The 27,780-nt window shown below is 37.2% G+C and overlaps 1 protein-coding gene across 1 annotated transcript in view; it reads right to left on the bottom strand.

Annotated features, from left to right (window-relative positions):
- The window catches only part of tmtc2a (transmembrane O-mannosyltransferase targeting cadherins 2a), an 85,317-nt gene extending 58,037 nt beyond the window's left edge, over positions 1 to 27,280 (bottom strand). Inside the window, exon 1 of the mRNA XM_038288424.1 lies at positions 26,876 to 27,280. Coding sequence (XP_038144352.1) covers positions 26,876 to 26,958 — 83 coding nt within the window. The 5' untranslated portion in view covers positions 26,959 to 27,280. The remainder of the gene's footprint in view (positions 1 to 26,875) is intronic.
- Between the last annotated feature and the right edge of the window lie 500 nt (positions 27,281 to 27,780).

The raw sequence follows: 27,780 nt of genomic DNA, 5'->3' as shown, positions 1-27,780 counted from the left end.
TGGTTACGAACCCCCGGGCATTTGGAGATCCTCATAATTAATGGATCATTACCGAACATTTGTGTACACTCACAGGGTACAACACATGAGGCTCACTGGGGGGTGTGAACAGTGATGAATGGGAAGGCTGCAAGCTGTTTCACAGAGTTCTCTGTACAACTGTTTTGATGCGTGTTTGTTTCGGGCAGTTATGTTTATAATCACATAGTGCACATGAAAGGGCTTAGAAATGTAACTGAAAGTAAAAGATCTATTCAAACAAACATTTCGTTTGACTGAAAACAGTCTGGGAGATGAAGGGCTTTTCCTTCCAGCAACAGACAAACAGATTCACAATTAATGGGTCTCAATATTTGAAATATCATTGAAAACAACTTTGTTTCCTTAATCCATTCAAACTCTTTGGCTACACTACTAAAACACTAACTAGTGGGAAGACATTTTTCCCTCATGTCCTGGGTGTGCCACAATGCCTCCTCCCTTGGGGACTTGCATAAAATTCTTCCCTTTATAGAGTCTTGGAATGCATCGTTACCAAAAGCTAAAACTTCCTCATTTTGATGTCGGAGGCGACCAATGACTGTCCTCTAAGCCCCTCTGGACTTTAGTGAATCCTCACTGGTGACAGGCCAAATCACTCTAAACCGCCTGTTTATTTCCTCCACCCCAGTTAGTAGTCCAATCCCAATCTTAAAAACAGCATTTCACCCTTTCCTAACAGAATTCACCATATTCCCTTGCAATACAGTAAAAGGCTTTTTCCCCACATTAAAACCACCAAATTCACCTTTTATTTTATTGGGATTTACAGAAAACACAAAGTAATCTATAGTTGTAAGGTGCAAGCAAAACAATGTATGTACAGAGAGAACTTGAAAGCTTTTATCCAGCTTTCCACCATCTTTGCTTGGTGTGCAAAGCTTGATCTGGCATCAAACATCTAGCATTTAAAACTGTCAGATTGAATTAAACATTTGTGAACAGCCATTTAAAGCTGTGCAATAAATTTTCAACTGGATTTACGTCTGGACATTGATCTAAACCATTCCATTATACTCTCCGCAACATGTTTTTGGTTATTGTATCGCTGCAAGGTGAACCTTTGGCCCAGCCTTATGTCTTTATCAGCCTCTTAAAGGGTTCCTTTAATAACTGCCCTTTATTTATCTCAATCCAATCTGTCATTAACTCTAATATCCTTCCCTGTTCATGTAAAGAGAAAGCATCTGCGCAGCATAATGCTGCCTTGCTCTATTGTTTAAGCATTCTTATTACACTTGCAGGGTGAGGTAATGTTATTTTGCACGCATGGCATACTTTTTTGGTCAAAAAAAGTGAAAATCCATGTTCACTAATAAGAAACCTTACTTTGATATATCAGATAACAACTAAAGCAGGACTTTGGTTGTATTTGGTTGTATTCTTACAAACAGTGGGGAGTTTAAGGCAAATGAAAGCTTTTACAAAGCAGTACACTGCCATAATGTTTATTTTCTTTTTAACAAAAGAAACTATTACAGGGATAACATATTATAGGAAAGAAAAGATTGAGGACCAAATGATGAGCCAATTAGAACCAGCAGGAAAGCGGAGATAAGGTACAATGAGAGATTATTTATAACACCGGCACAAAGCAAGCTGAGTGTTGTTGATTTTTTTTTTTATAAGCAGGCAACACATTTAATTTCATTGACCAATAGAATTCTCTCAGGGTTTGATTATTGTTTAGGACAGTTTCTTTGTTTGCGCTTGTCACACCCTAGATGGAAAAAGCAGAGCAGAAAAGGGGGCCAGTCAGGGACTTCCTTTGTCTGGAGACTGTAAATAAGAGCTAAGAGCTGAAAGAAGTGAGACAGGGCGCCACCGAGCTCTCAGCCTGTAGAGGCAGATAAATAAAATACGGGTCTGAAAGTAAAAAAAAAAAAAAAAGGCTAAATTAAACATATAAAACCACCTAAATGAATATTTGCCACAGAAATAATTACTATGTAATTCTTTTAAATGTTTTCCTCAGCACGCCTAAAGCTCAGAAATCATGCAAGCCTTATTTCCCATGATTGTTGCTGAGGAACTGTTCGTCTGCTGATATTTCCGAGGAACCACAGCATTACATCATGCAGTTTACAAACTCTTCCTACTTTTCCTCAGTGAGCTATTATCTATAAAAAAAATGCTTTACACTGAGGGAGAGGCTGTGAGAATGGAAGTACTCAGAGTATGAGAACAATAATCAATGGTGAAAGTTTGATTTGTTCCTGAATGAACTTGGATTTGAAACAAGAAAACCAAAAACACAATCCACCCTGAAACGTTCAGACTACAATTTAAGAAAAACCTACTCAGATTCATCATCATTCAGCCCCCTTGTGTCCCTCCATGCATGTGTTGGGTGGAAATAAATAATTTGAATATTCAAATCAGCACCAAGCGCTCATCTCCCTTACTGCTCCTGCCTGGCACTGAAGGATGAAAAGAACTCATTAGCTGAGAGGCTATTGGAATGGTTTTGTGAATGTGCCTGTAAAGACTAAAAGAATAAATGGTTACATGCAACGTATCCGTCTTTGTATGCACGAGTGTGCGTGCGTGAGTGTGCGACGGCACAGCGTCCACTGATGGCTTCATTGTGGCACATCGCTGCAGTCGGGCAGATAAAGAGGCCTCCTGTAGTGATTGCTCTTACAGAAGGGGGTCTTTTGTATTCAACTGCCGTATGTGGGGCAGGCGGGCTGCAGGGGACTCCATTCACAATCCCTAAAGTACAGAACGCATTTGGTCTTTTCAGCTCCCTTTTTCTGGTCTTCCTTTATAGGTAGGGGAGGTGAAATTCTGCAGGATTTAATCAGGTCTGAAAAGATAAATAGGTGTTCTTTAATGAATAATTTTCCAAATCCATTTCTGATGTCTTAACAATTCATCTGTCCACTGCTATAACCAGAAAATAGACTATCTGCCCTAAAGTGTTTGGGTATTTGTTTTTTCAGTATGCAAATAAGGCACTCCACTGCCTCCCAGGCAGTGATCTCCAAACCAGTGATTTATGTCTTCATGTGCCAAGAGCTGCCTCAACAGTTGGCTTTTTAATGGATAACAGTGAATCTATCATGGATTTAAATGTAAAGTAAATGTGAAAAAATGTAACTGGTGTTCCTTTATCCTGTTCCACCAGTTGCACCTCATAAAATAAAGTAAATCTAAAACATGCATTCTTTTATTAAAGAAACGTGTCGGTAAGCATGCTATTTTGCTTAATTTCAAAATAGCTTAATTTGATAGAATACTGTTCAAATTAAAAAGATTAATTTTAACACCAGGAACTCTTTTTTTTTTATGTATCATCATCAGTTGAACCTCTTTTTTGGGGGAGAACAGGGTACATTGTCAGCAGTGTTGCACCGATGCCATTTTTTGCCCCGATACCTGCCTGTGCAGTATCGGCCGATACCATACCCATATAATCTGTTTGAAATTGATGTGTTTGTGTATATATGAAGAACTACATACTTCTTAAATAATTGCCATCATGACTTTGTCAAGCTGCTGCCTACCTTTGTGGAGCAGGAAAAAGACTAATACAAAGTAAATCCATTAGAACTTTTTATTGCTTACCTAGAATGGGTGACAATATTTGAGAAAACATTTAGCTCTCAAAATGGTATCGGAGCCCTATTTGTTGGTGCTCGCTGATACCGATCCCACCATTTTAGTACAGTATCGGGGCCCTGTACGATACTGGTATCTGTTTTGTATCTAAACTTTAAAAGCTGAATTTTTACAAAAAGTTAAACGTTGAAAAGGTCTACACAAGAACAATCTTTTAAACTCCTTAATTTTGCCAACTTCTATCAAGGAAAAATAGAAACCTTCTCTATGCACTAAAAATCATTGCATGGGTCGTTTCTTAATATTTGGCAATGGCGTCACATTTATTTCAAAACACCCGCAAACAAAATAAACATTCTGGCATGTATGTTAAACTACTTCTGCACATGGTTTATCTACCACAACACAACATAATCACACATGCGCGAGAAACCGCCACTTCGAGAGGAGAATATCGTTCTCCCCGTGCGCCAGCTACTCCCACACACACTCTGGATCGTGCTTGTGATCTCACCGTGTGCACCATTTTCTATCAAGCAGCCACGCTCGAGGACGGCTGGGTTCACTGACACCACTCCATGCATTGACACTTATAACTTACCCAAAGTACTGTACCATAAACATTGGAAAACTCTTCGCAACTGACCCGCCTCCAGCCATCATCTTAACTTATGGATGACAACCTGTCAGTCAAAAGCTTCCTGACACTACTTCCCATGTGATCGTGTCTACAAGGCCCAATCAGGAGGAGGCTTACAGAAGAGGTTTGTCTCCGCTTAACCTTTCAAAACACATTTTCCTTTGCACGAGGAGAAAATAACTAAAGAGATGCTTTCGAGTGCGCAGCCATCCTCGAGCATGGCGCTGGATAGAAAATCAAAAATCATGCGCATGTAAGATCCTGAGCGCGATCCCAAGCATGCGGGGAGAACGATTTTCTCGTCTCGAAGCAGCAGTTTCTCGTGCATGTGTGATTTTGTAGTGCAGTGGTAGATAAAGCATGCGCAGAAGTAGCTTAACAAACATGCTAGTATGTTTATTTTGCTCACGGAGGTTTTAAATAAATGTGATGCCATATTTGGCTTCTATTTGCAGCCCATGCACTGATAACCCCATCTGTATAAGAACATTTACTTTAGATAATCAGTATGGACTGAATGACTATGTTTTGCAGCAGATTATGCTTCTGATCCCTGAAAGCAATAATGAGATGGGTAAGTTCATCATCATACAAATTGCACTGTTAATGGATACCGGCCAGATCATTGTTTCATAGATATCATCTGCTCTTTTCCTTTTCAGTTCTCACCCACTAGCCTCCATTATGTTCTGCATTCAGTCTTCCTCATCTTAATTAACCCTTTATCCACATTTCTGCTTCATGTAAATGCCATATTTTTCAATCTAAAAACTTCTTTTCTCTTCGCTTCATTCTTTTCACTGTCATTTTCATGCTTCAAATCAGAACTACTTCACTCAGAAGCCTATTGTAAACCCCACCTGATTTGACGGCAATTTCTATAATGAGCTAACTGGGCTGTAATTAAAGTCAGGGCCATAACACAGTGGCAGACAGTTTGGTTTATAATTGCTGGTCTTATAGTGATTGGAAAAATCCAACTGCTGATGTGTCTGGCTCTGTTTGAGACATGAGGAACACATGAATTATACTATACGTTTTGACACAAAACATTATCAAATCACTCATGGTAGGGTATTTTACTAAAAAACAGCTTTTATAATTCTAAAAAGACTCTCATTGCAAAGACCTTTGGCAATTTCAGAGTTTTCAATTGAAAAAAAAGGAAGAAAAAAAAAAACTGGTACCTCTTTATTGTTTGTTTAGTTTTCTGTGGTAATTTATCACAGTCACATAACTAGTCTTCTCTGACTGATTAAAAACGGAAACAATAGTGTTTAGGAAGACCAGAAAAAAAATGTAACCCTTAGCCATTTGAATTGCTATTGGTTCCTTAGGATGTCAGAGTCCTTTGAGGTACTAATGTGTTTTCTTTGGGTGGGTTCCCTTAAGATGGATGCATGTTGGTAATCTAAATCCACATTTCTTTTTAAACTGAGATTCTTTTAGATTCCCAAGTTGCTCTACTAATTGACTCACTATATTCAGCCACACATGCTGAAAGACAAGGTCAGTGAAACCATGAGGGTAAATGGATCAGAAAGTGATCATACTATTCCTGATTTTTCAGCCATGAAGAGATGTCAGGGTTAGAAAAAGGGTTGATATTATGCTCAGAATAGACCAAAGGTAAGAATAGATAAAAAAAATATAATTTTCTGTTCATTCATCAGTCTTGCACCACATGAGGTAACAGCTCTAATCCAAGAGTGCCATCCATACATCACAGTTTAGTGGTGAACAATTATGCATGAAGCCATTATGCAGCTGGGAGTAAGTGATTCATTCCCTGGCTGATTATCAGGAGCTATGATCCTGCCAGACTGCAGCCGCAGTGTGATGACAGTCAATCTAGAGATGTGAGATGTTCAGTGGAAGGACGACCGCAGAAATTTAGTTATATGATTTTCATATCTTATAGTTCTACATAGTTCCTACTCCAATTCAGTTTCTTGATCTCATTAAATGACGCTAATAAAAGCGCAGTATACTCTTTCAGAAAATATATTTTTCTTTCAAATCAGTTCTTTGTATCTGTTTGGCTAGAATGCGCAGCAGGAAAAGTGACCATTAAGGGCGTATTGAAACATCACACATTACCCACTCACCCCTGGCAGAACAATAACCCAACCAGAAGTGCCACTGCTACTTTCCCACACTTGGTCCCATGCAAAGTGGCTGCGGAATTGGGAAGGAGAGGGAAAATGCATAAATGTCTCGAATGCATTCAGAAAACTGTCTCGCTGCCAGCTGCCTGCTTGTGAAAGATTTACAGAGAGCTTTGTCTACCCTCTTCTTTCTTGTGGTGGGTAGGTTGAGGTTAAGCATTAGCTTGGCAGATTTTATGCCTTGCTCAGATGCAATAACTCATTCCATTAAATGAAATGTGTGCATTAGGATAAACTGCTGTTGGACCAATTTCTGCATTGCAGGGGGACTGATGAGATGACAAGATGGGGGAAACTGGAAAGACTTTATCTTTGGTTTTAAATGTTTTCTGGTATTATAACAAACCAATGAAACATACTGCTGAAAGGTATTTCCTATTTACTGCTCCAGTCTATATTCTAGTGTTTTTCTTCCTTTAAATTTGTAGGATTTATGTGTTTTTCACAATTAAATGTTTCCCATTCTGCCATTTCAGCAGCTTCCAGTGGGTGAACAAAAACAAGAGAGGCAAGGATTGACAGACAAGCTGAAGGACTTGCTTTCTAAAACTCAAAACAGACTTGCCTAAAAAAAAAAACAACTGTGTCACATTCAGAGGATATACACCATAAAAACAAATCTTGTTGAGCACAACAAAAGCAGCACAATAACTTTAAAACTAAAATAGGAGTCTGGGATCTTAATAAAGCATTTGGGATACTGTCTGTATCTCTATTCATTACTACAGATTTTGTATATTTCTTTATAATCACCCTGAAAAGCTTTGTTAAACAGTTTATACAGGCTGAATGTTTTAACATTTTGCTTCATTAAGGCCAACAATGTATATTTTACTGGGCAGCATATATCTCTTAAAGGAATAGTACACCCAAAACATGATTAGCCTTCATTTTCTACTCACCTCCATGCTGAACAACACTCTGGAGTACTTTTTTGATATCTCAAATGCATCTGGAGATCTGGGAGGCTTCTTGCTGTCTGCTGACATTCAAATAATGGAGGTCCATGGCGCCCGAGACAGAAAGGTCCATAAAAGTCCACAAAAACGTGTCAATATTCCTCCATACTGCTCGTCCAATGTAATCCAAGTGTCCTGAGTGGGTAGCATCCAGAATTTACTCGAAACGAAGTCATTTAGAATGTTTTTAGAGCATAAACAGTAGTGTATAGGATTTCCTAATAGCGCCCCCATGCGCGCTCACGATTCTACGGAAGCCGGCAGACCAAACCAGCGCATTCAGCTCGGCAAAGAACTCATGCTCTTCCTCAACACTGAAGTCCTCAGACATTTTTCTTTCGTTGTTTCTTTCTTTGCACAGGTAAACAGCACATTTCTTCTTCTACGCTTGCATTATCGGCAGACCAGACGCTGAATGCGCACTTTCTTCCGGTTTGGTCTGCCGGCTTCCGTAGAATCGTGAGCGCGCATGGGGGCGCTATTAGGAAATCCTATACACTACTGTTTAGGCTCTAAAACGTTCTAAATGACTTCGTTTCGAGTAAATTCTGGATGCTACCCACTCAGGACACTTGGATTACATTGGACGAGCAGTATGGAGGAATATTGACACGTTTTTGTGGACTTTTATGGACCTTTCTGTCTCGGGCGCCATGGACCTCCATTATTTGAATGTCAGCAGACAGCAAGAAGCCTCCCAGATCTCCAGATGCATTTGAGATATCAAAAAAGTACTCCAGAGTGTTGTTCAGCATGGGGGTGAGTAGAAAATGAAGGCTAATCATGTTTTGGGTGTACTATTCCTTTAAAGAGGCTTTACGGAGTTTTCTATTGCTACTGCCACCTGTGGCCAAAACACAGAACTGCAGCATTCTACTGCTCATTCTCGTAGCCTACCAGGCTCGTACTTTTTCTCTCTTTACTTTTTTCACCTTATGTGGAGTTGCCTTTGGTAAACTGGATGCCAGTCGCTTCAAAGAAAATCCATTTTGAATGTAATACTTCGATTGTTTGCTAGCTCCGACCCATTTAACAAGGAGTCACATCCGCAGAACAGGGCGGAAACTTCAACCCTGTAGTATGTTAAGGGAAAATAGATAACAATCTTATAAATATGTCGGCACAAAATGACTGAGGAGTCAGTCTGCTCATTAAATGAGTTAGTTGTAAAGGGTCAAATATAAAGGGTATATATTTTTCAGTAAAAACCTACATAATTTCTCTTTAAGTGAAGGAAAAAGAATCAAAGCTATAATTTAACAATTCAGATCAAATCATATTCATGTGTTTGAAAAGCCCAGTCAAAATCCAGATCTAGCTCAAATCACAATGCATGGAAAAAACCTAGAAAATAAAGTTAAAAGAAAGTCTTCTCCAAACGGAATCAGTTTGAGCTTTGTTGCAAAGAGCAATAGAAAAAGATTTTAGACCCAACATGTCTAAAGCTGATACTTACATACACTTACTCTCAGCTTATATGCCACTGAAATGTTGGCTTTACAAGGTTTTAAATCTTTTCTGCACTCCACACTTTTCTGATTAATCTTTGTAAAAAAAAAAAAAAAAGAAAAAAAAAAGGAAAATCATGTTATTTTAAACGCAAGGAGTCATCAATTTGAACCTCAATTCTTTCTGTTGCTTTGAGGTTTGCATATAAAAAAACCTAGTTTTTCATTTTAGCGAAACTTTTTTTTTATCCCAAATTCGAAAACTGTTTGAAGTGCATTTTATCTAATTTTCATATTAGCTTGAGCCAGAAAGAACTGCTAATGCAGCAAAAAATTATTTCACTCGATCAACAATTTAGGATAATTACAGACATTATCCTCTTCAATCCAGCATATAATTACTGCAATCAAAATAACACACTCGGTAATAGTAACTCCTCATCACTAGAACAGCTGCTTTAGCTTCATCTGCATTAGGCCTAACAGGTCAACTGGGAGCTAAGAAAGATAAGCTTTCTTTACATCCTCGGTTTGTCTGAGCCAGACAGTCTTGGGGTGAATATTTCTTCCGTAGACTCTTGCCTTCAAAGAAGGAAAAACAGTCTGAGCTAAATGTTAGGAAGTAGTCTTTTGTTAGGTTGCATGCCTGCTTTCTTGGAGCTGTTTCCTGATTAACAAAAGAAGTAGGGAGCCAATGACTAAGAAAATGAGACATTTAACAAGGTTTAAAAAAATCTAAATAAAAATTCATTTTCTTAATCTGGGAAATATCAAACACTCAAAGGACCCTTCAGAGCAGCCGAATCCCACTTGGATGAAGAAAAGGCTTAAACAAAAACCCAGCGAAGTAAAGCCGTACAAAAGGACGAATCATAAAAGAGCTGCAGCACAAATTTGACTAACAAAACTTTTGAATCAGAGCCAGACATAAAACCCTGCAGGTACCTAGACTTACACATAGGAGGGTATAGACATTTATTTTAATTAGGCAGTACTTATACTGTTAAAAACACACTGAATGGTCTAGTGTCTAACAATACATTTAATTTGAACATACTTGACTCAGACTTTGTGTTCCCATCTAAGTGATCAGAGTAATAAAACTCCAGTAATCTGGTATAATCACCCTGACTGAAGCCCCATGCTTTGGTAATTAGAAATAAGCTTTCATTAGTGAGGTTCTTATCCCACTCACCATGGCAACAAAGGGAATAGAGCCTCTATTGTCATCTTGTGTAGCTAAGTATGAAAGTAGAAAAAGTCATATCAGTCAGTATTTCTACTAAAACTCAGCCTTACAGCCACACAGTTATACTTAGAAAAAAAAATGAAACTAGATTTTTGTGACAAAAAGCATTTCTTAAGATTTGACTTTTATCCCCATGTTAATTTTCTTTTCTAAATTACTGTTATAAGATTATGCAGCTGCAACACAATATGAAATTATTTGAAGGCTCTTGAACATCTCTTTAGTGTGATGGGGGCCGTTTATTAAATTTAAATTTGACTCATAATGCTTAAACTAGGTTAAATGTGTGGCTCTAACATATCAAATGTTTTACAGCATCATGCTGGTGACAACTTTTGTATGAACTAAATAAAAAGATCAGTAAACACAAATGATTTTTTTCAAATTTGTTATAAGTCTCCATGGTTCATTTGTGAATGAGCAGGTCGGTGCACCATGGCAACAGATGGGTCACCGTAAGGTTTCACTAAAAGGCTTTCAGGTCAAGCACTTCCTGATTCATGCTTTCAACAAAGCAACCATACATCAGGAAGTATTTACTTCTACTATGCCGCCTTCCCAGCTCAAATCATTATTGTGGACGTTGTCTTTGCACACACTGCATTTTAGTGGTTGTGAGAGTGCAGAATAAATCAATTAGAATGTGACTATCACTTCTATTTATCAGCAGGATAAATTCAATTTGTGCAGCTAATTGATTACTTCCCCTTAATTGAGCACACAAATGTCAAGGCGATCTGACAACAATGCCATCTATGTTAAAATAGGGCGCCTGACCCGTCGCAGCATTTCCTGTGTGATGTCAATAAAAGGCTCTGATAAATCGTTGGTCTTATAAATCAATTACTAATAAAGAAAATGGTTGCTTATTACCTCAGGCGATGAAGTAAATGGATGTGGTGTGGATTTTAAGAAAATGAAACGTCCTGATAATTTAGTGTAAAAGCACAATGAAACAATTACTTTAAATTAAGTGAGAATGTTGCTCACCTGTTTTACAGTAGCTCACTGTTATGCAGGTAAAATGAGTTAAGAGCAGTCATCCTTAAAGGCTGAGGACCGAAATCACTCGGTGTAGAGTTCCACATTTTTACAGCATGCTTTTATGTTTTTTGTTCAACTTGTACACCCTCTATCCATCCACTCCCTCAGCTTGTTGCGCCAAAAACAAATGAGAGACCAATCAGTTCTCCATTTTCCATCCAGCACAGGCTTGACAGTTAATTACAGTCTGACTGTACATGGGTAATTATGGTGGCCTCCTTGAGTCGCCTGCAGACATGGTGATAAATGTGATGCATGATTAAAAATGGACAGAAACAAAATGAATGAACAGCGGCTGTTTATATAATAGTTTGGCAAATTGCAGTTAGGTCCTGATAAAAACATGTTGCTTCAGATGGATTTCTGCAGGCTGACATTTTTTCCATATTTCAGATTTTATGACTTATATTAACCATAATATTTAAACATCAACTCCATAATGGCTACTTTTCTATCTTCACATGTTGATAGTATCTAAATATATATATTTTTAAATATAAAATTCACTAAAATAAATTTCCAGCAAAAAATGCCCGTCATTCATCAACAGTACCTTGCAAAACTATTCATTCCTCTTTAACTAGAGGATTGCTGTGCTACTGGAAAGGGAGCCTCTGGCTCCTGCTCAACTCTTTGCAGCCTGTAACAGATTTTCCAAGACTGGTTGGTATTAAGTTTCATCCACCTTCTCTTTAACTCTGTTCAGCTTCCCTGCTGATGAAAAGCATCCCCACAGCATGTTGTTGCCATCATCAGGTCTCAAGGTGACAACGATGTGTTCAGGGGCCTCTTGGTTCTTTCTTCAATTAAAACTTTCCAGTCTCAACTGGATACAGTCTCTTTTACCTGCAGCTACAGTTATATATAATGAAACAGAACCTAAATCCAAATACTGTTATTTTTCTCCTCTTTTTAAAAAAGGTCTTAGAGTTTTCAGGTCACAGGCATTTACTTTGTCATTTGTATTTTTGCAATGCAATATACAATTTTGAGATTTTTTTATGTTTTTTTCCCCTCACTGTTTTGTGTTAAATTGTGATGCTCTATAATATAAAATATTTTCCGATCATGCATAAAATGTAGATGTAAATTTATAAATATATGTATCTTAGAGGCTATTTGCAGATATTTAGAAATGCGACTTTATCATGTAACCTCAAGAAGACACATTTCGGTTATTTGTAATAGAAATACAGTAGCAGTGAGATGTGTTGCATTTTCCTTTACCATATTCACTGGTGTTGCTGTTACTACTCTCCAACCTGTCATGTTCTCCAGTTCCAGGTACGACCCCCTCCTCCTCCCTCCCTTCCTCCTTTAATTAATTCCAGCTTCTGCTTCCATTGGCCTAGTTCCAAAAAGCTGCCGGTGTTGGCACAGTGACCTATAAAGGCGGGCTCCCCCAGGTCCCCCAACTCATCACTGTGGACCTACATCTTCCTGCCATCCCTACACACGAGAATGAAACCTTGAACCTTGAACGCAACAGACACGTCTCCAGGTCTTGTTTTGTCTCAATGTGGCTATTTAATTTGAGTGTACATGTGATACTTTTTTTTTCTTTTTATTAAAGTATACACCTGGAACAAGCAGAGCAGCAACTAAAAAGTTTCCAGAGCGTCTCCTTTATCAACACAAGTCAAAAGCATGGCATACAATGACAACTTTTTTATCTGCCAAGGAAAAATAAATATTTTCTGTGGGAAATATGACTTACTCAACTGCTGTGTCCCCTCACAAGTCTTGCTGCAGCTGCAATAATTTACAAGAATAATAATCATGCCATTATTGTGCAGGGTATTAAATAGCAAATTAATGCAATAACAAATGTGCATCACTATTTAATACCCTGTGCATTAACCTTGTGCAATAACCTGTGCAATAATCCTGTTAAATAAGAGACTTCAGCTTTTGTATGTGTATATATATATATGTATATATGTGTGTGTGTATATCTATATATTAGGGCTGCAACAACGAATCGATAAAATCGATAAAAATCGACTTTTAAAAACGCTGGCAACGAATTTCATCATCGTTTAGTTGTGTCGCGCGATTAATGCGTCATCCGCCGCCGCCGTCATCACTGCCACTTGACTGAAACGGGGGAAGAAAATAAATTACGGCAGAGCGAGCGTGCGCCGTAGGTGCGCAGTGTTGCAAACTCAGTGACTTTGTCACTATATTTAGCGACTTTTCAGACCCCTCCAGCGACTATTTTTCAAAAAAGCGACTAGCGACAAATCTGGCAACTTTTTACGGTGTCACTGGCGGCTTTTGGAGACCTTTACGTGAAAGCGTGTATCGTTTCTAATCTTGTCCTCCAGCGGCAGCTGTTGCCGTGAGGCGCCTCCCCCATCCCAACCCCGTTCTCCTGCAGGAGTCCCTCTCAGCGCTGCTGTCAGAGCCGCAGGATGTTTACCCTCAGCGTCCAGACTGCAAATGAAGCGCGCATGCGCCGGGATTGATGGCGCAAATTGATCACAATAATTAAAATAGCCTTTATAAATAAATGAACTTGCAAATTATGAGGGCAAGGCTTTTAAAGTTTAAATCTTCTGGCAAAGATAAAGTAAAGAAGATCCTGCAATTTATGGAAGTAAAGCAGAATAAAATCCAGCAAGATCAGTAATATGTCAATTAATTATATGCCACATTCCCATGTAAATATCTGTCTTTGGAGGATGTGTTTTTTAGCACCCCTAGTTCTCTCATTTTTATTCCAAATACAATTTATAATTTGAATCACAGGGCTATTTTTATCTTTATGGTTCAGTATTTTCTCAAGTAGCAACTTTAACTGCTATACTTTCCTGTCTTAAAAGGCAGAACTCTTCTAGTCTAAAAAAAACCTCATTTGTTGAAATGGGGGGACCTATTGTTTGAACCCCTTAGGGGCTTTAAAAACAAAAATGCCTGTCTTTTTTTGTGCTTTATGAAACAAAGTAGCCTATATTTTGTGGATGTACAGCTACATTTCTCATGTAAGTTTGCGTAGTTGTAACACAAACATTTATTTTTCATATTGCACCAGTACAGTTTATGAGCAACCTGTACTTGTGTGCTTGTTTGTTCTGTCTAAAATGTTTATTTTGGAATAAAGAGGTTTATATAAAAAATATTTTTTGTTCGATTAATCGATTAATCGAAAAAATAATCGGCCGATTCATCGATTTTTAAAATAATCGTTAGTTGCAACCTTAATATATATATATATATATATATATATGTGTATGTGTGTGTGTGTGTATATATATAATATATAATATAATAAATATCTTGTTTATATTAAATGTTGATTCAAGGGTCAAAGTTTTATACCAATGATTATTTTGTATCGGATAAACAAAGTGGACTTGAGGCACTTTAAACTATTCAGCTATTTTGAGAATGCAGACAATATGATCCCCCTGTATTGAACATGCAGAAGTGGTGCACCAATGTCACCATCTCTTGTGGCGAGGCTTTTCTCTATTTTTGACAGGTCTCATCGGTCTGATTCATATGCAACATTTGTAATGGCTGAGAAAGCCCCGCTAACGGCCCAAAAAGAGCTGTGTCTAATCCAGAATAGGCCCTCCTTTCTTTGCTGTGACCAGTTGTCACATTCCAGCATTAGCCGCGGAGAAGCGGCAGCTAAAGAGGGGTGCCATGGAGGGTAACTCAAACCAAATCTGTCTTCTTTTCAAACACCAGCGCTAATTATGGGGGATCCATTCAGATTTTGATCTCTGATCTGTTAAACATGGCTTGTACAACACAACCATTTGCTTTCATGCAACTTTATTGGGACTAATGAAAGTCTCCCAACCTCTGTCCAATTGACCTTTAACTTTTTACAGAGACAAAGTTGACCAGATAAGTTAAGAAGTACACTGGCTCTAATACTGCTTTTTGGATTATTTAAAAAAAATCTAACTTTAGCAAAAGCCTCTTTATAGGCTTAATTTATCATAAACTACGCATTACCAGCAACAGCCAGTGGAATAAAGATAAATAAAACACATTCAGGGGGAGAGTTATTAAACTATCAGCAGGAATTCAAAAGTACAGATTCTAGTTCAAATGCAGCAGGAAACCCCAGTATGAAACCATAAAATGGCTCATAAAATACAATAACCCCCAACCTCCCACTACCCCATTGAGATTAACTAAAAGAACAGACATGATGTCATTGAGCAACATCCTGACATGTGTATGGAGAAATAGATTACATCTTACTGAGATTGTTTGTTGTTTTGCAATAAATTTGGGATAGGCACAGTGATTTAAACAGAATTTAAAGACTGACTGACATTAGGTTTTAGTTATAAATAAAAAACAGATTACATAGATTATAATGAAGGCCAGAGACAGGCTGAATCTGAAGTTCTGAAGAATTCAAAATATTACATGTTATAGGCTAAACTGCAGAAATTAATTAATTTTTCGAGACATTTAAGAATCAAATTGGTGCATGCCTGTTGATATTGAGTAAAACTAACATTTCATTTCAGAAAAAGGTTTTTCAGATATACAAACATTGAGACAAGATGGGATATACTACTACTGCAGCTTTAAGCTTTTACAATTTTATTTTTCCATTTTTTTTTTACTTCAAAATATAACACATACCTAGCAGCCCATCAGATGGTTTTCAACACCCTTGAAAATCTGTTACTGTAGTTTTATTATGAAAAAAGAACATTTTGCGGTGTGACTGACAAATGAGGACCATGGAACTCTAATTGAAACCACAAATTTTAAAGTGTTTGGTTCCATCTGATGCTCTTTTTGACAGACCTTCCTGATTTTCACCAGCTCATAGAAATGTCAGAATAATCTGCCTAACGAACAAACCCGGTAAAGGGCTCATTTCAGCATTCAGCATTATTTTGAAAAAAGAGATGTCAGATTTTCTATCTGTTCTCTGCAACACAGATGTGGTCTGTTTTTTTCTGCTGATGATGCTAAATTGACGCTGTCAGCCACCTCAGTAATGGATTGACGGGATGTAGCCTGGCGGTAATGAGCCAGTCTCGGGGGGGAAATGTCTGCAAATCACAATCATTTGACAAAATGCACACAGTGCTGTGGATCAGTTAGTATGGTCACACTCTGCACTGACCTCTAAATTAGCAAATCTATACAGCAGTGATGGTAATCTACAGTAGCATGGATACTTTCTCTTTTCCATTAACTCACATTCAAATTGAAGGATGATTGAGTGACCTCAACCAGAGGAAAGCTTTTGTTGAAAAAAAGCCAAACAATATGCAAAACAGTGTTTGTGATGAAAAGCTAACACTGTACCTTACCCTGAATATGCAATAGCCACTAGTAAATAATGGCAGAAAATAATGTGGGGGTGCTTTTCTTCAAGCAGAGACATGGAAGCTGGTAAATGTAATCTGGCGTGATATAAATTCACACCAGATTACTTAGACTATTCTAAGAACTTTTGAGACCTATACATAATTACTGTTTCATCCCACTTTATGTTTCCAGTGAAATAAAAAGTTCTTAAAAATCACTGAAGTTTTTGTTTGTGAAAAAAATGTAAAAATGTTCAAGCAGTAGGAGAACTTGTCAAGGCACCATATGGAAGACAACAAAAAATCCCAATCTATAATAATCCTGCCCTCCTGCTGCCTAATAGAATTATTTGCTAAATAGCCTTCAGTATTATAGTACATTAAACAAGCAACTAAACAGTTCAGATGACCAGAATTCTTTACTCTTCAAATTTTGCATTTTTCCCTTTTTGATTATTCATCAAAAGGAAACAGATAAAATTAGTGTATACGGTTTTACCCAAAAGATATTTAACTTACAATCTATACTAGTCTATAAATCCTTTAAACAAGTAGATATTTGGTAAATAGAAAGTAAACCGAATAGCCATCAGTCCACTGCCACCTCACTTCAGGAGCCAATACTTAACCTATGCCCTTGAGTTAAAAAATCCAGGGTCTCATTCGATCTCTGTGGAGACTTAAATCCCCCAAGCCTCACACCGTATCGTTCCTTCTCCACCTCCAAGCTTTTTATGAGGTGTGAATCTCCAACTGATTTCCCCAAACCACACACATCAGCGCTCTGCAGCTGGCTCTGTTTTGACCAAGAAATCTTTTTGCATATTAGAATATTTTACAAGCCAATTTTTACAGCCAATATTTACAGCCAACCTTGCGAAGCTAATGAATCTCTATAGGTTTTGTGAGGCTCTTGGCACTTACACATTATAATCCCATGGTGAGATAAATGGAAGTTTCAGTTCGAATGCCATTAAAGTTGAAAGTCATTATAAAATGGCTATGTTTGATAATATATATATATATATATATATATATATATATATATATATGTTTTTTTCTAAGTAAATTCTCAAATTCCATCTAAATGTATGAGGCATTATAGGGAAAGGTTCATTCTACAGCTAATGATAACAACAGAGGACCAAATATATTTGTCTCACACGCTATCATATTTTTGCCAACACCCAGAGCAGCCAAAGGAGGCTACTCTAAGTCTTATTCTTCAAATGTTCTATTGGGATTTATAAATAAAACAAATTTTTGTGAATAAAATGAGTGCAGCAGTTGGCACTGAAACCTCTAAGTAAAAGATTGAAGTCTTTGCTGAATCCTTTCCAGGTGCATTTTGTGTGTCCTTCCTATGTCTCTGGATTTCTCCTTGGATAAAATTTTTAAATATATATATATATATATATATATATATATATATATATATATATATATATATATATATATATATATATATATATATATATATATATATATGGGCTGAGCATGATAGGGGGGCCCATCTTTGGCAACCCCAACCAGGTGATCCCCATATGGACATAATTCACAAGCAGTACCCCTCTAAAACAGAGATAGACACTAAAATTACATTCTAGTTATTATATCAACAATAAACTGACCACAAAAATACAGCAGTTAATAACAAATTTTATGCTTGTTAATTTTCCCGTGGCTTGAATGTTCCAGTGCCTATCTGCCTCCAGCCACCCATGAGTGCACACTGAGTGACAAATTATCCTCTCTATGAAGAAGAGTGTGCTCCTGTACTTTGCAAAACTATTAACACCCAGGAACTTTATAATACTTTATTACATAAAAAAAAAAAAATAAAAAAAAACTTTGATTTTATATACTAAGTTGAGGGGAACTGATTTTTGTTTGTTTTATTTGTAAAGAAAAATCCCCAAAAGTGTGGAGAGCATTTGTTTTTAGTGATTTTTACACTTTTACAGCTGACTAAATAGTGTCCATATGTGTGAAATTACTTTATTTTGTATATATTTACAACAGTATTGGATAGGCATCAGAAGTTGATCAAACAACATGAAAGAACATAAAACACAGATTACGTATTAGCAGGTTAAGCATGTTATAAAATGTAATCGACTCTATTTGAGGAATGTTTAAACCAAAATAAAATAAAAAAAATTATAGAACATCTACACACTTGACAGTCTAACTTAACTGACAGAGATCATTAATTGGGGTGGGAGTGTGTCTTTTTGTCTTCATCCAAAACACTAGACTGGAAAAACCATCTACAAATAAGTAAAAATGTCTTAAATTAAGTGTATTTACCCTTAATATGAGTAGGTAAATGAGATACTTTGCCAATAGAATGAGTATTTTTACTCTTAAAATATGATAATTAGATAAAATTTTCTTATTTTAAGTGTAAATTGTCTTGTTCCATTGGCAAAATGTCTCTTTTACCTCCTCAATCCAAGAACAAATGCACTTATTTTAAGTAAAAACTACTTATCTAGGTTTCGATTTTTTCCAGTGTATATTTGGTGGAAAACACAATGCATAAATGAACACACCATCTTTACTATAGAAAAAAGGTAGCGGCAGTATAATGCTGTAGAGATGTTCTTTGTTTGTTCGATTTTGTTTTATTCTTGCTCAGAGGAGGCTAGACATAAAAATCTAGGTTAAGAACTTCACTGCTGAAACTGATCTCCTGCTATTTTGCAACATGGACCAAAGTTCTGGCTCCAGATGTGCAAAGTTGGTAGAAAAATACCCCAAAAGATTTAAAAGTGAAGCATCAGCAAAAGCCCCAAGTCTGAGCGCTAAATCTACATTTCATTTTTTATTGTTAAACATGTTCCATTTTAATACCCTTCACATTTATGTCCTACTTCGTTTTGGTCATTACCACGATTTTAGAAAAATCCACTAAGCTCTGTGGTTACAAGTAAAAAAGGAAAAACTTTTTATATACAATAAAAAATGCCCTATTATAAATCACATTGAATGTTCCTATGTGGTAACCATCTCACCAAGTAAAATCGTCCACCAAGTAACAAAAAAAAGTCACACAAAACTCAGTTATCAGGTCAACCGCATTCTTGAAGGTGGAGAATGATCCATCCACCTGATGGCTTACGCTGCCAACCCCTGACAGCTTCACCCTCACAGGGGAGAGGCTGTCAGCGGTCAGCACATATGAAAAAACACTTGCACATCCAAGAAATGATCCCTTTCACATTCTCACCGACTGGCTGCTGATTGTCAGAACTCACACTCACACGACCCATGCTGTGGGAAGAAACACGATGCTCTGTCAAGTTTGACATGTTTGAGTTTATGTTGTGGCAGCTGTTCCAGGCTAAGAAAAAAAAAAAAAAAAAAAACAGCAATTCCTGAAAGATGATACTCCATGCTTATTGATTACAAAAGATCAAAAAGGAGTGACTTCTCATGACTCTTGTGATCCTCAGCTTTGGTTTGGTTTTCTGTTACACAACAACTGCTATAAGCTGCTTCAGGTCCACTCTTATAGGTGCTAAGTGTAATCCAATGCCACAAAAAGCATCTTTGCTTAGAATGCTTTTTTAAATGCACCGTTGTGGAAACTATACTCTACTCTTCTCTACATAATTAAAGCTCTGTTACAAAATAGCATGAAAACTAAATTGGCCAGATTAGATATTTAGTCAGACTGTGATTATAGCACTTTATCTTGGATATGAAAAAACCTACATGACAAATGTAAACCCCTGGAATGTGTTGCAGACAGCTGGAAAATGTGTAAGTAGTGTTGTCTGTGGATACCACTGTTTAGGGACGCACATATGGTTTGTATACAGCGGAGGTCATGAGACTGAGGTTTGGTGGTTGTGTTTTGGCAGCCAGGACGGGCGACTGTGGCCTGCACAGCAGTAGGGCCAGCCAGGGGTGAGCAACACCCTTAACTAGCTTCATGTGTCACCGAGATCTGAGGAGCGTCAACCTAAGGATAAACAAATCCAATCTTGCTCTATATGCTGATATGACAACCATAAAAAGATAAAAGGAAGCAAAAGCATTAAATATACATTATCTTAAGCCATTTAACAAAATTCCAGCAATTTCCTTGAAATGGATTATGTCCAAAAGTCTAGAAAATGTTACAGATTTATATACTCAAGCCGTAAAAACGTCAAGATAAAGGCTGAAATAAAATCCTTTGCACATATCCCATTACTTCTTACTGAGAGGTGATGGAAACCAAACAAATCTGCAATTTTTTTGTAGCTTTTTTTTTTTTAGCTTCTTTTATTTTCTTATTTTGGCTTTGCCCAGAGATTGGCCCCTTGAAACTCCAAAGTTTAAACTTTTTTTCTTATCTGTGAACGCATCATACCTAAAAGTTAATGTGTTGAGCTAATAACAATCTTCAGTGTCATGTTGCCAGGTGAAGAAGGTGATATTTTTTTTATTTTTGTTCAACTTAAGAAGGACATAAATGATCAGCTGGCTTCAACTGGTACCAGGAAGATAGACGGCAAAAAAAGCTGGATTGTTTTATTATGTTTAATGAACATTCCTGAAATTGAAAGGGTTTTTCTTTTTTTACAATATAAGAAAAACTCAAGTTTATTTTACTAATGGCCCAGAAAATCCCAATTTATACTTTTTAGCCAAACATTTGTTTGATCAAAACAGATCTTGCAGTTGGTCATACAATTTTCAAAAATTTTGGGCTAGGGTTTTTTATTTTATTGGTCAAGAAAAACTTTACAGTTTTTTTCTGCGCAACAAACATATGTAGTAGAGTTTTTACCTTTTCTTTCTTTTTAGAAGATTAAATTTGTCTGCATCAATTTTAAAAGGTCTATTTCTCTAATTTCTAGCATCAACCAACTTTTTTTGGTGCACTAAATTTGCATCAGCCCCACAAAACCCCTCAAAAAAGGCCTCCCTTTGGAAAGCTGTACCCTTGGTAATGAACACAAAGATGGCTATTTACAGTATAGCAAGCGTTGCTAACTGTGCCAAATTGAAAATGGGAAATTCCTAAGACACTTTAAAATGTCAACTCCCGGTCATTTAGTCTTTGTTTTTAACACCCTGCTCTGCATCTCATGATTAATGATCCCTCTCAGCTGGAAGGCTATTTAAATATTTCAATTGCTCTTAATCAGCTTTTGAAGGGAGGTCAGAATCAATCAAAATCTATCATCAATCTCTCCCTATGTAGTCTATTCTAAATCACTGCACACCTTTAAAAACTGCAGAAGAGTCCAAAAACAAAACAAATGCTCTGAGAATGTTCTAAAAATAGATATTAAAGTTGGTATCAATTTAAAAAAGTGTTTTAAATTATGACAAAAACCTAAAAAAACATAGTAAATTATTATCTTGACATTCTTCTAATGGTTTCCTAATATACTGAACCTTATGTAGAGGAATTATAAAACTCATATTAGATGTTTAGTGATCTTAAAGCCTTCTCTCAGGGGTTAAAAACAGTTCTAAAGCTGTAATATCTCAGGAATTGAGCACAAAGCTGGTGTTGATTGAATCCGCTTGTAATCAAGGCGATATTCTTTGTTCCTGCCTTTCTATTGTTACAGGAATGGTCTAAGCCCTCAACCCCAATTCTAAGGAGACTTAACTGCAAACACACGACAGCAATAGCAACATTTCCTATAACCACAAAGTAAAACCATATGTCTATGCTTAGATACTCTGAGATAGTCTAAAAGATGGTGATAAACCACTAGAGAACCTTCCATTACCCCGCGACCACACGTTTTACTAGGTCTGCCTCTTTCCTCTTGAAGACACAGTCTTATTTATGTAAATCTGCTTAAAAGGTTCTCACTCCTAAACCACCCTCACGTTGTAATTCACAAACCTTTTTCTCATCGGTTATCCACCCCACACAGTTCACTCAACTTTAGGCAATCTTTAGGGTGTTAGAGAGAAAAGTCCTCTTAACAAGCTGTCTTACCTTGTTCTTTTAAAGCCCGCATAATTTAGCCAAAGCAGTATTCACTCACTATTTTCATCAAATAAGTTTATAAGTCAAAATATTTGTATCAGTAGTGTAACTTCAACACCCTCAGCGAAACTGGGACACATGCCGTGGGTTTAGATAACTGTTCCACTGGAGGCAATGACATATCAAGCAGAATTTATAGCAGTGGGTTGAAAGTGATCACAGTGAATGTCTGCTTATCATGGTAGAAGATGTGTTTCAGAGGTGACAACTGGCTTTTTATGAGACGGAAATACTACTATTGGTGTATTAATATTATTAATTATCCATATTCAATTGTAATATTCTGGCCAAGAAAAATTCAGGATCGATTAGCAGTTCTAATACTAACAATTAATTTTCCTTTATTTAAAAGGAGCCAGGATATGTCATCTCAAGGCTCTTTAAAAGACAAATCAGTCTGATTTATACTTATATTACAGGTTAATCAAATCGACCGATTGAAATATAAGTGCATATATATCCCAGATACTTTATTGCATTAAGCTAATGACTTCAGGGCAATCTCTCCCTAGAGAGGCTAATGTTAACAGTGTAAAGCAACAACTCCCTTTCAACAAGTATAGGTATTAATATCATTTGTTGCTTATTATGAATCCAATTTGGCAAGGCATGTTTAGCTTTATACGGTATGTAGAAACCATCTATATTGAGAAAGTTAGACCTGAAGGTGCATTCAGTCCAGATTTCATAATTGAACGAATAGACGATCTAAAAGACATTTAAATAAGATACATTTTTAAAAGCCCTGTAACCAATTCATTGATGTAATCGATTTTGAAAAGCAATATAGTAGTTAGGCTAGATGGCATGTATCCCATTAAAGAAATGTTCCTTTACAACATTAATCAGAGGCTTGACTAGGGTTTGGAAGCAAGCAATGGAGAATTGGTTATAATTGGAAAAAATACAAAAAAAAAATTTCTGAACTCAGCATATAGCCCAACAGTTTACACCAATTTATCTTACAGGTTGACTGAAGGTATCCCAAAGGATCTTTTTTAGATTTCCTTCTTTTGTTTTTTGGTAGAACACACAGTAACAGGGGTTAAGTCTGTAAATCTTTCAGGGTTTAAGCAATGTGGGCGCAATTAAGACCCATAAACACAATCCATTAGCATTCCAAATTAAAGAACTTTGGTTTGAACTGTGATGAAAGGGCTCTTTTTGAGTTACGGTACATCTTGATCCTTCCTGATTGATCTGAAACACTGAGTAGGAGAGGGAGCAGATGGCCTGAGCCCAGGATCTTTCTAATCCTCTATCTTCATTCAGGCAAGTCGCTCATCTCACAGTTCTGTGTCATTTTTTGTTAGGCACATTTAACTCAATCAAAGTTCTCTGAAGTTTTACTCCACTGAGACCAGGATTAAACATATGTTATTTTGAGCCCCCTGGGGAGGCATAATGTATAGCTGAGTCAGTCAGTGACTGTGGACTGTGATGTTATGGGGTCACAGATGTTTCTGGAGAAACAGCTTTGAACGCTGAAAGCCTTTTACAGGAACAATTTCTTTTTACAACACTTCTTTCTTTTCCTTTCTGTGTAGTCCAGCTAATAATAATATGTAGTTTTAAAAGACAGTGGCATTGTATGTTTAATTAATCACTGATACTGATATTGTTGTAAAATCCATATATATGAAAGATTTTTAACATCAGAGATTAAATATTCTTTAAAATACACAGCTTTCTAACCATTCACATGGAAAAACCGTCAACCTGTGCATTTGGCCTATCAATAAACCAGCGGACCATGTCTTCATCTCTTCCCACAGATCAAAAACAGCCTGCCTCAAGTCCTCTTTTAGCTTCAGTAACACTTGGCCAATGCAGCTCTTGGCCAAGCCCACCACAATGCCAAGGAAAAACACTTGACATGATTGAATAAGCAGACACCAGCCAAACATTACCGCAACTCTGACTGCCTGGATCAAGACTTGTCTGCTTTATCATCTTGTCTAGAGGGATGTCCCTTTTTAAAAGGGGTTGATTATATCAGTTAAGTGGCATATACGATCATTTGAGCTTCCTGCAAGGGACTGAGGGGGGAAAAAAGGACATCTAGAACAGAGTAAGACCTCTGGACAGCTCTTGAGCAGGATGATTAGTTGGACTCTCTTACGTTTCAATCTGTCTCTTGCTTTAACCTTTTACTCATAAGTCTCAGAAGATCCCAGAGGGAAGAGACAGGGAGCATGGAAGTCATGACCCAAGAGAGGACACAGCTTGATTAACGAGCATAGAAGGTCAGACCTCTGATTGGTATTCAGCCTCCTCCATCTGAGAGTGCTAGACCAAAACACCCATGTCTGCCCCTAGAGTGCAAATTACAATGCTGACTTTGATAGATACTCAGTGTTGGTGGATTCTGAATTTTCCCTGAGAGGATATTACGAGAGTGTATTCTAAAACGTATGAAGGGACACCCCAGGTAATCTGTCACCAACTGTTTCCTTGACAGAGCTGTGTAGACGATGCTGATGGATGAATGGCCACTGGGTGTTTTAATAGAATGAATGCTGAGGTGTGAAGAAACTTCATAATGGTGTACACATTTACAGACTATTTCATCATTTGTTCTTCCTCTTTAACACCAGAAGCTTACAGTGGGGTATTAGCTCTCATCAACACTAAAGAGGAGGGTATCTGACCTATAAAGGGTGGCTTAAGATGCTGTCCAGAAAACTACCTGTGTTTAAAGAGCAGAAGAGCGAGGGCATAATTTTCAAACCCAATGTATCTAAATTAAAGACATTATCTTTAACATACCTTGGGTATTATCAGTTTCGCAATATTTTCCTAAAGAAAAATAGTGAGAAGCTCATACAGAAGAGAATTCTAACTTTTGAAGTTGGTAAATAACTACCTGCCAACATGTTATTTTAAAGGAAATAAGTACAATAATGATGGCTTTCCAAATACATACAGTAGAGGGGAGACATAACCCTGATAATTTGCAAAACACTGTTTTTCATTAGTTATAACCTTAATTGCATAAACATCCTGACACCATATAATTTGTGTTATTTAATTGATCTTTTGCACTCTAAAAAGAAACTGATGCTCCAACCCATATTAATTCAGTTCATTAAGTTTGCCCAACTTAATTCATTTAAATTGTCAACTTATAAACTTAATAAATTAAGCTGAAATCTACTTGATTAAATTACTTCTTATCAGTTGAAGCAATTCATTTCATGTAGCATGTTTAGAAGAAGTGAATCTCAAGAGCCTAAACTTGTTGATTCCTCATCACCAGTGCAGAACCCACTTATACCTTTTGATCTCTGCTACAAAGAATTTTTTTGCAAGGTAAAATTCTTTTTTAATATTATTTCAAACATATTGTGCAATCTTATTATTAAGAATTTACCTTGATTAGGGAAGGCATTATGATCAGGAATGACTGGTATTTCACTACCGAGCCCAGTACATATGATCCAGAGTTGCATTACACTACATGAGCGTACCCTCCTCCCAGAACAAAAATATACATCTTGGGTGGCCAGGATGTGATTGCCAGTTACTTTTTTGACTAACTTTTGTTAGATACTGAAAACTATTTACTGCAAACACTGCATACAAGCAGCTTGCCTGCATTTAACATGTAAAATTATAAGGTGAAAGTTTTTTTTTTTTTTCATAATATATTCCACCAACTAAAATGTCAGCTCATCTTTCAGTGGTGGTTTGAAAAAGGCAACATCAAAGTGTAAATAGAAAAACTATAAAAATTAATCACCCTTATAATGTACTTATAATGGCCCTGATAGCACATTTTAAAGCAGTAAACTGAACTTAGATGTTAGCAGACGTGTTTAATGTCAAAATACCTGGGCTACCAAAATATGCTATACCTAAAAGAAAAAAATACCTTCCTTAATTAGGGTCTTAAATTAGAAATAGAAGACCTTGTCAAGTCAGCACTTTTTTTTTATCATAGTTTGCCCTCTTCAGAAAAAAGAAAGAAAGAAAGAAACGTGGACACCTTTGTTGGAGCTGTGTGCACAATTACCTCTGATTTAAATGAGCTTTATTCCCCAGAGTGTGGGGCATTGTCAGAGCAGGCGCGTTTGCGCTGCTTCAACACAAAGAGCGCCTCTGCAGCCTGTGCTGTAGATCTCAACGTGTTGAACTTTATACTGCAGAAATGTTGATGATTGATGATTAAAATGTAAAAGAAAAAAAAAACATAATTTAGAACTCATTTTTTTCAGTTAATAACTATAGATAGTTTAAAAAAAAAGCAATACTGGGTTATTATCTCTATTATAAAACAAATATATTCCGATTAGTGTTTTTTTCTGTTTTAGTAACCCAGGGAACTAAAATTAAGCAATGATTTATTAATGTCTATAAAGACCTGTATGAACAAAAGTGAGGACAAACGATCCTTCACCTTGTTTTAGGTTACCATAACAGCGCGCGCGGTGATGCGGCTGCGCTCCGTGGGCGAACCCTACCTGTCATCGTAGCAGAAATCTGCGTCCAGCGTGTTCAGATAGAGACCCACAGCCACGGCGGTGCACACTAGCTCCGTGATCATCTCTCAAAGCCAAACCAGAATAGAAATAGTCAGAAATAGAATCAGTTCCCTTCCTCTATCCTTCTCTCTCACTTGTCTGTTATTGTGCTCTGAGCTGAGCCACTTGGCAGCGCGGATCTCTGGGCATGGTTCCCCTGCGGCAGGCAAAGTGTTTCAAAGTTTGCCATCTCCTCTCTAACCCATCGCGGTGAGAGAGCGGTCAGGGCGAACTATCCCCGGACCGGGAGCGCGTTTCTTTGATGCCGAGCCGTCAATGAGCGCATCTCTCTCTGCTCTGCTGCTGGAGAGGCTGGAGAAGGAAGACTCATGTGGTTCAGCTAGACTGAGCATGCGCACTAGCGTTTTTCTCCTAAAATACACTACACAAAAGGAGGGGGAATGATCTGGATCAAAGATTAAAATGACATTTATGGATTACTGTTTGAAAAGCAAAGACAAAGACTATGAGTTTTTGATATCTTTATACAGCTGGGATCAAATTATGTCAAATTATAAAAGCAGAAGACAACTGAGCCTCTACAGTAGTAGCCATTCAAAATTTCCCCACTTTCCTTTGTGGGCCCTTGGCTCATCCTTGGCTGGTCCCCTACAATTCCTTTTTTAACCATTTATAGGGCTCTAAGTGAAATACTTTGAAAATCTAAATTTCGGGCCAATGGTGTTATTGGAATCCAAGACGAGACCTTATTACCATGGGCGGTTCTAGACAGGGGCCACATGGGGCCAGTGCCCCTGTAGATCACGTCCTGGCCCCCGTATCAAAGAGATAATACTCAAAGAAATTCTAATGATGATACACACCGAAACAGATGTAGTTACTGA

This window comes from Cyprinodon tularosa, unplaced genomic scaffold (assembly GCF_016077235.1).
Source record: "Cyprinodon tularosa strain WSP-4 unplaced genomic scaffold, ASM1607723v1 ctg255, whole genome shotgun sequence".
NCBI classification, from domain to species: domain Eukaryota; kingdom Metazoa; phylum Chordata; class Actinopteri; order Cyprinodontiformes; family Cyprinodontidae; genus Cyprinodon; species Cyprinodon tularosa.
Note: the sequence above shows the minus strand (reverse complement) of the source record. Positions and strands in the feature narration are given on the sequence as shown.